This window comes from Schistocerca nitens, chromosome 1, assembly GCF_023898315.1.
Source record: "Schistocerca nitens isolate TAMUIC-IGC-003100 chromosome 1, iqSchNite1.1, whole genome shotgun sequence".
NCBI classification, from domain to species: Eukaryota; Metazoa; Arthropoda; class Insecta; order Orthoptera; family Acrididae; genus Schistocerca; species Schistocerca nitens.
The window spans coordinates 704,849,488-704,863,296 of record NC_064614.1 but is presented as its reverse complement, the minus strand read 5'-3'; the positions used below and the strand labels follow the sequence as shown (position 1 = coordinate 704,863,296).

At 38.8% G+C, this 13,809-nt stretch overlaps 1 protein-coding gene across 3 annotated transcripts in view; it reads left to right on the top strand.

Annotated features, from left to right (window-relative positions):
* LOC126259706 (helicase domino) overlaps positions 1–13,809 on the top strand; it is a 444,931-nt gene that overhangs the window by 135,346 nt on the left and 295,776 nt on the right. For all 3 annotated transcript variants that reach the window (XM_049956690.1, XM_049956698.1, XM_049956682.1), the window contains exons 15-17: positions 745–919; positions 7,189–7,375; positions 7,565–7,701. In XM_049956690.1, the coding sequence (XP_049812647.1) occupies positions 745–919; positions 7,189–7,375; positions 7,565–7,701 (499 nt within the window). The remainder of the gene's footprint in view (positions 1–744; positions 920–7,188; positions 7,376–7,564; positions 7,702–13,809) is intronic.

The window sequence follows — 13,809 nt, the reverse complement described above, 5'->3', positions numbered from 1 at the left end:
CTCCATTGGCATACACACCATTTTCAAATGCACCCTGCTTCACAGATTTTTGAAGTGACCTAGTAAAATGTAGCGACATAGCAGCACTGGAAAGTGGACATGTTGATGTTTTTGGTTGGCCAGGCCTTTCCTTATGCACTTCCTTAACAGTACCATCAGTTTCAAATTTATCGCAAGTACAATAAATCGTTGTACATGTTGGTGGCTGAGTCAAACACATTTCTCCATTGCCGTTGAAGCTACATCGTGTTTTCGTACTTCCAGTACACCTCGGCACAGCCTTGCATTGTTCAAATGACAGTCTTATTTCATTCTTCGCTACGCTGTTATCTGCTGGAAAACATGCAACAAAATCTGTTGAGAAAATGATGGACTATGCTACCACAAAAAATTGCAATTATATGTCATTTTATTCCAGAAATATGAACGATCAAAGAGTGTCTACATTTTCTTCTACCCCTCCGTATTTGAGCATTCCTCTCAGTCCAACTCATGTCTCATTGAAAGTGGCTGTGAAAACTATATACCCTGATGCTTTTTAAGTGACCTACAAAAGAATAACACTAAGTGTTTTGTATTACAGAAGATGATGTAGTAAAATCAGATTTTGAATAATTAACTGTAAAAGCCTACTGGTTCTTGAGAATTAGTTATTGCTGTGAGAATATAATATTTTACAGAAGTTACCTTTTGTTACAGATCATGTATTTTGGTCATATTTAAAATTTTCATTTGAATTTTCAGGATGGACAAAACCCAATGCATTTCATGTGTGTATAACCTCCTATAAACTGGTAATTCAGGACCACCAGAGCTTTAGAAGGAAGAAGTGGAAATATCTTATATTGGATGAAGCTCAAAATATAAAAAACTTTAAATCTCAAAGATGGCAACTTCTGCTAAATTTTCAGACTCAGAGGTAACTATTTTGCAATATTCGTATTTTAATACTTCCATAATAATTTGATGGAAATGCAAAGTGTTAGACCATGAAGCTCAAAACCGATATTTATTTATCAAACTTTGTGCAGGTATTCATCACATAACAGGTATGGGATGATTAAACTCTCATTTCATTCAGAAGTGATGTTTACCTCCAACATTAGTATGAGATGTGATACCACAGGCAGGAATATATTTTTGTGTTGTGGTATGGAAGCAAACTGTATCTGAAAGTATCTTGAGAAGTTTATCGTTGTGCTCAAATCACGTGCTGTGTCAGTTGTCATCGTTTGGTGGCTATGAAAGTATATGTCTTTCCGTTCTGTTCCAGCGATCACCTTTGGATGTAAAATTAGAGGATCTGGCATGTCAGTCAAGGATCCTTACATTCCTCAGGACATTTGTGTTGTGAACCGCTGTGCAGGGTTATGCTGGAATATTTCATTCAGTACGCTAGTCATGAAGGTTACAAAGTCTGGGTTTATTATTCATGAACATTCAGTTCTCCTCCATAAATTACCAATCATTCTTGGTGTCATATCCAGTAGGTCCCGCACCTTGCTTCATGGAGTCGGAGAGGTATGGGCCTCTAGAACCACTGCTTTCTGTGATCTTTCACTAGGTCATCTATGTATATGTTGCTATTAACCTGATCACCATAAACAAGAGCAAGACTCATTGCTGAATGCTACAGTGTGCCAGTCAGTGTCTCAGTTGCTCTGGTTCTACACTGTACAAGCCTCTGTTGTGTGCAGCATGGTGTTAGCACTAAACAACGTGTGGCAGCTTGAGATCTCAGACTGGTCTGCCAGTAATCTTTTTCCTAGCCCATAACTTCAGCTGTTGCAATCCATATTTTTGTCAGGGCCGATTGTGAACAACCCTGCAGTCTTTTTAAGATTTAGTTCCTCACACTGTTGTCTGGAGTTCATCTTATCTTCAGTATGATATCTGTTGGTATGATATTCCCATGCCCCTTATGCCAATGATTTTATCTGTATCAGAGCCCAGAACATGGCTATAATATTACCTGAAAGCGTAGCACCTATGTTTGGTAAAATAAGCCTGTTTTTACAATCAGGAGTTTTTATGATTTAGAAGTTTGCCACACTACAGTCTTGAAGACTAAATTACTTGCAAAAATAAGTGGATGGAAATAAAATAATAAAAAAGGTGAGTAAATAATATTTAGCAGTGTAAGGAAAAGATAGAGTGCTACTTACTGTAAAGATGACAGGACGAGTTACAGACAGGTACATTGGAAAGACACTTACACTTTAGCTTTTGACAAAACCTTCTTCAGAAAGGGAAACACACACACACACACACAATATCATTCACATAAGCATGCGTACCTCACGCACACTTGACTGCCATCTCCAGCAGCTCTAACCAGAATTCAGCTATCATGTAGAATGGGGGCAAGAATCTGCAGAGGACAGGGAAAGGGAATGGATAACACTGTATGGGTGGAGGGAGGGAAGAGCGCTATCTGTCGAAGCATGTAGGGCTAGACTGCCAACAGGCGCAGTGTTGGGAGACTGTGTGGCAGGAGGGAATGAAAAAAGAGAGGAGTGAGGTGTCAGATTGTTGTAGGAGACAGCTGATTGGTAATCATACCAATATAAAAAAGTCTGCAAAGAGATGCCCCATGTTTTACCACCAATCACACCCAATCTTCCAACATCTCTAAGAACCAACTACAGAGGAACACCCCTTTCTTCATCCAATACCACCCGTGACTGGAACAACTGAACCACGTCCTTCATCAGGGCTTTGATTACCTATCATCTTGTCTTGAAATGAGGGACATCTTACCCAAGATCCTTCCCACAGCTCTTGAAGTGGTGTTCCAGCACTCACCCAATTTCCACAGCATCCTAGCCCATCCCTATGCCACTCCCAATCTCAACGCCTGTCCACAGACCTACTCAATCCTCCCACTAGTGCTTCCTATCCTATTCCAGTCAGGTCTTAGGCTTCTCCTGTGTTGTCAGAGGCCGGGCCACCTGTGAAAGCAGCCATGTGATATACAATCTCTGTTGCAATCATTGTGCAGTTTTTTATATTGGTATAACTATGAACCAGATGTCCACCAGGATGAATGGCCATTGCCAAACTGTGATCTACAGTAAATTAGATCACCCAGTGGCACAACCTGGAGCTGAACATAACATGCTTGATTTCAGTGACTGCTTCACTACCCTAACATCTGGATCCTCCCTTCACCAGCTTTTATGAACTGTGCAGGTGGAATTATCCTTACTTTATTGATATTCCAACCTGGAGTTTCCATTTTTTAAATAGTATTTAGATTTGCTTTTGCAAAAACTTCATAGTTTTTTTTCCAAAATAGCCTCCTCCTCCTTCTCCTCCTTCTTCTTCTTCTTCTTCTTCTTCTTCTTCTTCTTTTATTTATTTATTTATTTATTTATTTCTTGTTCCGTAGATCCAGTTAGTGAGTCAATCACAAGGATATGGAACGTGTCAAATTGTACATGTTTCAATTTAAACTTACAATAAATACAAGGGCAATTCAATGGCAAATTGTACATAGTTTAAGTAAGACATACTATAAATACAGTAACAGATACAATGTCAGCTAGATAACATAACAACCATTTGACAGAAAAAGAAGTTTCAAATAAAGGTTAAAGATAAGAGCACAAAGTTAAATCAGATATTAGGCCTACAAGAGTAAATACATGTACAGCCAATCTGTTATTACAAAAAGTGTGCTAATGCCCAAATGCACAATAAAATCAAATGAACTACTTCTAGACACAATAAGTTTAGTGATGGTATACATTTTCTTTCAGGTATTCATCCACAGTATAATAAGATTTCTCTGTCAGGTAATCTTTGAGAACTTGTTTAAATTTTGGCAGTTCTGTATGAACACATTTGATATGTAGTGGTAGAGCATTGAACAGCTTAATGCTGGAGTAGTAAACTCCTTTTTGTACCAGAGTGAGACGTTTCATTTCTAAATGTAGATTGTTTTTGTTTCTGGTGTTATAACCATGGAATTTACTGTTGTCTTGGTATATGGAATAATTTTTGCACAGAAAAGTCAGCAAGGAAAAAATATACTGTGAGGCAGTTGTTAGGATACCTATCTTCCGAAACAAGTGCCTGCAAGAGTGTCTTTGATGGACCCCACACATTATTCTGATTGCTTTTTTTTGGATGGTGAAAACTTTTTTTGCAAGTGGTTGGTTCCCCCAGAATATGATAGCATATGACATCAATGAGTGGAAGTAGCCAAAGTAGGCAACCTTAATAGTGTCAACTTCAGCCACTGAAGAAATTACCCGTAATGCAAATGTTGCCGAGCTAAGTTTTTTACATAGATGAAGAATGTGAACTGACCAATTACATTTACTGTCTATGTAAGCACCCAGGAATTTTGTGTCTTCAACTTTCTGTATTGGTTGATCTCTACATTTTATGTCAATTTCATTGGGATTACTTTGTGATGTATGGAACCTCATATAATGAGTTTTATCTGCATTGAGTGAGAGACCATTTGAGGAGAACCAATTTAAGATGTCATTAAAAACAGTATTTGTAGTTTTTTCAAGATCATGATCAATCAAATCGTCAATTAGAATTGTGGTATCATCGGCAAACAGGGTAAATTTGCTGTTTGTCTCAGAACAAAGAGGAAGATCATTAATAAAGATGAGGAAAAGCAGTGGGCCCAAAACGGAGCCTTGAGGAACACCACACGTTATCGTGCCCCATTCAGACGAGGCAGGTTCTCCAGAAGAGCCATTTAGCATTACAGTCTGCTTCCGATCCTGTAGATATGATTGTAGCCACAAGCCAACAGTACCACCTAAACCATAGTATTCTGCCTTTTTCCAAAGAATTTGGTGGTTTACACAGTCAAAGGCTTTCGTAAGATCACAAAAAATACCCACTGGAGACATTTTTTTGTTAATGGCTTCCAAAACTTGGTTGCTGAAAGAGAATATTGCCTGTTCAGTACAAAGACCGGCACGAAAACCAAACTTCTTCTTCTTGCTCCTCCTCTTCCTTTCTTTTTTGCTCTATTTAAGCTCTCAACTAGTGATTGAACCGACGATGTAAGTGTAGAATCAAAAATTACTATTTGCACTTTACAGAAAGAATCACAGTATGTTCGCTATAGTGCAAACACTGTGACATAGCAGGTGGCCTCGAGCATAAATCAGTGAGACCTTAGACCATGTGAGGTGGGGGGGGGGGGGGCAACAAGCCCCATCTCCTCCTCGTAGGGCAGGTAGCCCATTGTATTCTGTGAAAGAAGTAGTGACGTATCGTCATTTGGATCCCCGATTCCTCCTGGTGTCGTGAGAGTTGTGCTTGAATCATGTGATAGACTAAATCAATGTCTTTACTCATTTCAAAATAGGAAAATGAAATAACGAGCTACCCATAACGCAAAATTAATTGCATTAAGCATTTGGTAACACATTGCTTGCGGAGGTTGGTAGGGATGAAAATGACAGTCCTGGTCTGACTTGTACTAGGGTCTTATGCAGCCATAGTTCAAAACAGCCCACATCTAAAACTGTAGTGCTAAAGTTTTGCACAGTTTCACACACAGTCTTTAACTTGCAGACAATCGTACATTGCTTTGTCGTAAGATGATAGGTCACATGGCTGATTCCTGTGTTGTTATTTGTGGCACATGTTTTAGGACTGTTCAGCTGCATGCTGTTTGATGTGGAATCAGAGCTCTCTGATAAGTTGTTGTATTCGTGCATAGGTGCACTCTCTATTTTGCAGTCTGCTCTTACACACAGTCTCTTTCCAAAAAGGGCTTTGCCAGTTGTTGTGGAATAACAGCAACTGAAAATTGATTACTTTTTTATACTTATATGCAGAAACTATTACTGTTTTAAACTATCTGTGCCAAATAGTTCAGCCGGATACAGTTCACTACGGAATAGCATTTATTACGTAAATTTGAATTCTGTGGCAGAATTTGTGTCACGTACCCATGAGCTGCATGCACATTTCCTCTGGACGTGCTGTGTTGTGATCTCTACTGAAAAGCTTCAGTAATGTTAGCCACAGACCAACAGCTATCATCTATACACGTTGTCCTTCATCTGTAGGAATGACTTCCCGCACTGAAAATATTTGTGTTTAAGTATAATATTTTAATTAACATATCCCACATGTGTGGAAATAGTGAAGTATCCATTTGGTATCATTTGATCAAGGTGTTCATGATGTGACACTGTCCATTTCCGACGGTGTTTTGTTTCTGGAGTAAGTAGTGAGTAGGTAACATAAATAGATGTTAGTTCAAGCTATATTACAATATATGTGTATATCATAATAAGCAGTAATTAACAGGGAAGAAGCTCCAGTATCTGTTATTCTATACCTTTTGCATCTATTGGATGTCATTTCCCTACCCCAACCACTCTTACTAAAGTGTAAATCAGAATGGGACAAGAGAACAATTGTGGTAAAGCAGAGGAGTTAAGATAAAAGTTCTTTTAACCAGTGTTCAAAGGGACATACTATGTACTTGAAAGGAAAAGGATGTTAAAAGAAGTGACTGAGTACACTGCTTCAACAACTGGCAATTCTGGTCTTAACTCTAATACATTTTTGATGTAATGCAGTCAAATTGGGAAATTGGTTTTATCACAGTGTGTGTCCATCAATTTTTCTAGACAGAAGTTTTGCCTTCAAAATGCATTAGAATTGTGTTTTCTACTAAATAGGAACATATAGACAAACTATATTAATACAGCTAGTGGAAAATATCCAAAATTATTGAAAAATTTCCTTGTTTTCAAGAGGAAACATTGATACAGAAGCTTTAAGGTCACCGTATACTCCTTTTCAAGATAGACAGGAAATAAATAACAATCCTGTCTTCATTGTGTTCATTCCTCAGGTGCATCTGATAATATTTCCAACCAACCGGGATTCAGCTGAATTTTTGATGATAAATTTATGCCCCTCACACACATCCTCATTTAGAATCAGGTTAATTCAAATGAAACGTGGTCAGTGTGTCTGCTTTGCCTTACACTTAAGTTGGCACCACATAACTGCGGGTATGGTGGCGCCATGTATATAGACTAATACATATATGACTGTATCTTCTATCACTACTGTGGTTAGTTAACTATCTTAATATTACACATTCAGTTTGCTGTAATAATTTGAAATTAATTCCTTATATATTATGTATTTCACCCTTTTGTTATTGTTCAACAAAATATTATTTTATAGGCGCCTTCTCTTGACTGGAACCCCACTGCAGAATAATTTGATGGAGCTTTGGTCTCTTATGCACTTTTTAATGCCAAATGTTTTCCAGTCACATCGGGAATTTAAGGAATGGTTCTCTAACCCTGTAACAGGAATGATAGAAGGCAATTCAGAGTATAATGAAAGTATCATCAAGCGATTACATAAGGTAAGTTTTCTGGTTGTGTGTATAATTTTTTTGCTATCAGCTAATATGATGGGAAATTTATAACTTCATAAGAAAAGGGGAAATGCGTTATAACTTTGCTCAGTATTTAAAAAGATTCACACCTAAATAGGCTTTACAGATGTGTAAATTTTATAACTTGCATAACATGTCCTTTTTTCTTTTCTGTAGGTGCTGAGGCCATTTTTGTTGAGGCGTTTAAAGATTGAAGTGGAGAAGCAGTTACCAAAGAAGTATGAGCATGTAGTTATGTGCCGGCTCTCCAAAAGACAGCGCTTCTTGTATGATGATTTTATGTCTAGAGCAAAGTAAGTCTTATATAAGTAAAATGTGTTAGTTCACACAAATAAGAAAGGTAAAATAGGAAAGGCAAAGACTCACCTTTAGCTGACTGATGTATGGTGCATAGAAACATGCAACAGAAATAGTATTACACAAACTTTCGAGCTCATGCTTTCTGTAGCAAAAGTACACACTTCCACACACACACACGGCCACAAATATTCCAAAATCCATGTATCTGTGGCCTCATCTTTTCCTAGTTTATATATTATTCCATTCAGGAATTTCTGTCATTGTTAAGAAAGATGAATGTTTGGTGCTATTGGTGCAACGTTCTGCTATTCAAAGTTTTTACTTGTTTCTGAAAAGTACATCTTTACGTATTAAGTGTACAATCAGAACATACATAAAAGGCAGTATTCACCTAGATATTAAAGGTCTTTATGGCCATCTCCAGGTGATCACACCAATACTGATTTCTTTGTTGGGCAGTTGCTGTTTGATACACTACAGAGAACCAATGTGCCTCTGAGTGAAATAGTCTCTGGTGCCCTCTAACATAAAGAGAAGGTGTGGCACTCCAATGGTGAAAGCTGACAGAAATGATGAATCACTGTTGAGACTTGTTTTTTAATTTAGATGAAACAGTGTTCCACTTTTTACTTGAAAGATAGCATGTATGTCTATTTATAATATGATGTACCATGACAGGAGGCAATTCTTGTGAGATTTAACTAACAGTGTTCTCACGTGAAGATGGCAGCCAGATGGACTGCTGACATTGCGTCAAGATGACAGAATGATCTGGCTGTGGCCCAACAAGAATATAATTAACCAAAGTTACACTTCAAAACTTAAGATGTCTGTCATTTCAGTTTATTCTAATAAAATAAGGCATGTAAATATGTCACATACAGAATAATGTTAAGGTGAGACCCAATAGGTGTGTGTATGTGTGCGTGTTTTCTAATTCAGAATAAGGCCTTTTGGTCAAAAGCTTACAAGTATAGCATACTTTTTGTTGTGCCTGTCTGCAATTCTACATCTCTTTTATATGAAGAGTAGCAATTCATCCTTTTCATTATAAACTTTGTTTACCTTTCTTGCCAGTTATAGAGTCCACGCAGAATACTGTGGCTGGTAGATTCATAGAAGGTAGGGCACTAATGGGGAGTGTGGTGGTGGTGGGGGTTGCGGCCAGGTGCTGTAGGGGAAATGCCGAGTGCTGGAGGGGAAGTGCCGTTTTAAACTGAAGCCTACACTCGCATTTTTTGTAAATGTTAGATGGACTGCCTCCACACCCAAATCTATATGGTGACCATTCAAAAAGGTCTACTGCCACCCTTGCTTTGGTTATCATCTAAAAATAATTCCCCCTGAAAATGTGGCAGTTTATTGTCACCTTTTTGCTTGGTTTGTTAACCATTTGTAATTTTCAGAGTAGTGTCACAATTTTGAGTAAAAAGTACACATTTCTGTTGTTTCCATGTTAAAATTTGCTGCTTTTGCCAAAACACAGCAGAGTTTACACAGTATCACCTCACTAACATGTTGTGCAGATGCAGTTGCGAGAGAATTCTGAAACAATGATTTATTAAGTGTTGAATTGAGGAAAATTTAGGTCAGTAGCTTATGAAAAAGCACATCCTTGTTAAAAAATATATGTGTAATGTCTTCAACTATGTTGTTCCAAAACCCATACAATTTCTCATTTCACCATGTATCGATGGTGTTTAAAAGTTACAGCCTTTCATTGAAAAAGTCAGTAGTTCGTGGAATATCGTGGTGGATAATGAAGTTTTGCATAATAATCATATGGCAAAATACTCCCCTCTTTGCATCTATCATTTGCTGAAATCTCATTTTGATACCTCAAACCATTTATGAAATACAAGGAATGTTGTGGATATTTCACTCTGGCTTTATTGCCCATGCGACATGATCCTAAATGAGTGTGCTATGTCAGATTAATTTTCATGAGATTGGTAACAGGTAAAGACCTCCACCCAAGTCTAAAGAAAAATTCAATATGTTAGCTAAATTTCATATGCAGCAACATATTACCTAATATGCATCAAACACACAATCATAGTGTCCCCTATTTTTCATTGCAAACTTCTTTGAATTTCGCGCAGTGTTGTACTTTCATGTAAATGTCACAATAACTATGCCCATTAATGAAATGGTGGGCACATCATAACCTGGGGTGTAAAGCTAAAAGCAAAAATGACTTTTTTTACTATACAGAGTGTTACAAAAAGGTACGGCCAAACTTTCAGGAAACATTCCTCACACACAAAGAAAGAAAATATGTTATGTGGACATGTGTCCGGAAACGCTTACTTTCCATGTTAGAGCTCATTTTATTACTTCTCTTCAAATCACTTTAATCATGGAATGGAAACACACAGCAACAGAACGTACCAGCGTGACTTCAAACACTTTGTTACAGGAAATGTTCAAAATGTCCTCCGTTAGCGAGGATACATGCATCCACCCTCTGTCGCATGGGATCCCTGATGCGCTGATGCAGCCCTGGAGAATGGCGTATTGTATCACAGCCGTCCACAATACGAGCACGAAGAGTTTCTACATTTGGGACCGGGGTTGTGTAGACAAGAGCTTTCAAATGCCCCCACAAATGAAAGTCAAGAGGGTTGAGGTCAGGAGAGTGTGGAGGCCATGGAATTGGTCCGCCTCTACCAATCCATCGGTCACCGAATCTGTTGTTGAGAAGCGTACGAACACTTCGACTGAAATGTGCAGGAGCTCCATCGTGCATGAACCACATGTTGTGTCGTACTTGTAAAGGTACATGTTCTAGCAGCACAGGTTGAGTATCCCGTATGAAATCATGATAACGTGCTCCATTGAGCGTAGGTGGAAGAACATGGGGCCCAATCAAGACATCACCAACAATGCCTGCCCAAACGGTCACAGAAAATCTATGTTGATGACGTGATTGCACAATTGCGTGTGGATTCTCGTCAGCCCACACATGTTGATTGTGAAAATTTACAATTTGATCACGTTGGAATGAAGCCTCATCCGTAAAGAGAACATTTGCACTGAAATGAGGATTGACACATTGTTGGATGAACCATTCGCAGAAGTGTACCCGTGGAGGCCAATCAGCTGCTGATAGTGCCTGCACACGCTGTACATGCTACGGAAACAACTGTTTCTCCCATAGCACTCTCCATTGAGTGACGTGGTTAACATTACCTTGTACAGCAGCAGCTTCTCTGACGCTGACATTAGGGTTATCGTCAACTGCACGAGAATTGCCTCGTCCATTGCAGGTGTCCTCGTCGTTCTAGGTCTTCCCCAGTTGTGAGTCATAGGCTGGAATGTTCCATGCTCCCTAAGACGCTGATCAATTGCTTCGAACGTCTTCCTGTCGGGGACACCTTCGTTCTGGAAATCTGTCTCGATACAAACGTACCGTGCCACGGCTATTGCCCCGTGCTAATCCATACATAAAATGGGCATCTGCCAACTTCGCATCTGTAAACTTTGCACTGACTGCAAAACCACGTTCGTGATGAACACTAACCTGTTGATGCTACGTACTGATGTGCTTGATGCTAGTACTGTAGAGCAATGAGTCACATGTCAATACAAGCACTGAAGTCAACATTACCTTCCTTCAATTGGGCCAACTGGCGGTGAATCAAGGAAGTACAGTACATACTGACGAAACTAAAATGAGCTCTAACATGGAAATTAAGCGTTTCCGGACACATGTCCACATAACATCTTTTCTTTATTTGTGTGTGAGGAATGTTTCCTGAAAGTTTGGCCGTACCTTTTTGTAACACCCTGTATATTGTCTGTAAAATTGTTTGAGAAAGATTGTAGGGCATGCGCCTTGATTCTGTCATCACTGACGAGCCAAAAGATGGATGACAGTGTTGGCTTCCCCTTCTCAACGAATGAATGAATTCGCCCAACGCTTTGAACGAAAATGTGTCACTGCACTTCAGGCACCATATCCTTGGTGGACTCTACCATTTCCCATAAACCATTTCGTCTGCTCTCAGAATACATGTTTTCCACCTCATGGACAGTTTTGTGTGGAAATTATTTCCCACGATAGGCAGTTTGTATCAGTCTGTGAACATTTTTGGTACTCTTTCCTGATCATAGATCGTGGTTCACTTCAGAATTTAATCCATTATGCACTGCAGGAACAGTACATTTATGTCATCATGGCTTGATTGATGTCAGTGGTGCACACAGTTATAGATCAGTGTTGAGAAGAATGTATCTGTAGCATCAGGAGACCGAATTGATGCCGATCGGAGAAATAGACCAGAATGTATTTTCACTCTACAGTGAAGTGTGCGCTCATTTGAATGTTCGTGGCAGATTAAAACTATGTGCTGAATCAGGAATCTAACATGGAACCATTACTGTGCTCTACTGACTGAGCTTCCAGATATGACTGACAATGTGCTCTCACAGCTTTACTTTCAGCATTATGTCTTTCCTACCGTCGAAACTTCACAGAAGTTCTCCTGCATACCTAGCATGACTATCACTCCTGGAAGAGCAGATACTGTGGGGAATTAATTTTTATTCTGCAGTGGAGTGTTTGCTGACTAAAAAATTTCTGGCAGATTACAAAGGCAAGGGTTCTGTGTTCGAGTCCTGGCGTACCACACAGTTTTAATCTGCCAGGAAGTTCAAAGAGAAATAGATCTTTTCAATGTATTTCATGCTCATCAACAAAAACATTTGCATTTTAGTCAGCATGGTATTGCTTCTTCATATACAGTAATACCCTGTTGCAACACACCTGCATTTGAGGAATTCCTGGTGTTGAATAATATTTCTGTTGGTCTCAGTGAAATTGCCATAAGAAAAATGTGACTGAAATTCAATTTTAAGAAACGGTGCAGTTTGAAGGAATAAATATTGAACAGTTTGCAAACTGAACCCCAATTATGACAAATATTTTTGAATGAGTTGCATTACTGCTGATAGAGAAAAGTCAGTAATTCACAACCAATTCCCATTGCCAATAGGTAGTCCATAGTTTTTAGCCAGTAATTTTAAACAGGTGCCAATTTCCAAATGTTGATCACATCATATGACATTCCAGAAAATGTAGGCATTACGTCCAATGACACACATAGGTCACATTGTTTTGTTTATCAAAGTGGTGAATTCTACACTGTGATAGTTTCGTGTAGTTAAAGCCTGCTAAAGAAGAAATCTTATGATTCAGCAAAAGCTGACAATTATTTTTCACGTTGAATACAATTAGAAAGTTAAATTCTCCTACATGGCAAAAAAAAGAGAGAGAGAGAGAGAGAGAGAGAGAGAGCAGACATTCGTTTGCTGTAACTAATGCCCCTTCAACATTAGAAAGGGAGGACATTTGTGCTTCATCACTGGAACAGAAGAAGAATTACAATTGGTTGGGTAGTAGCACTGTACTGCTTTCTTAATTCATATCAAAAAGCAGACTGGAAGCTGTTTAATTTCTTTACTACAGCTTCAGGAGTCACTTGGGCCATGGAAGGTTTCAGGCTTTTTATTAAAACTTGCATACGTATATATTTCTCTTACACCATTGGAATATGAAATATGTTCTATATCCCAGTGTTCAGGAAGATTGCAGAAGTCTTCAGTAAAATCCGAAAACACATAATTTTTTCCATGGAGATAACAGTGGCAACAGGTTGAGTTTCAGGTGACAGGTGATTATAGAAACTGTTCAGTTACCAGAGGGAACTGTGGGGTACATTGTCACTAAATACTAGTCTCTGGTGCAGGCGGACTGCGTATCTGAAATACACAGTTACCTCAGGTAATCATACAGTTTGTTGCTCAGAAATGACGTCACTCATGATAAAGTGTGCAGCTAAACTGGAGGTGTGGAGCCGTTTGATGTGTTAGAAACCATCCTGTTACTAATAAAATGGCTTCATGAACTGAGAAGTGGAAACATTCTAATAGATGGAAATTTCGTAATAGAGAAGTTTCAGTGCACTGCCCGAAGCTCAAGGTTTGATTTCAGTGCATCAAATACCTTGCAGGATTGTCTACAGGGTGTGGGGCTGAACCTGTAATACCAACATTTGGAAAATGGATATTTTTCCATGGCTGATAACAAATGGGAGCCA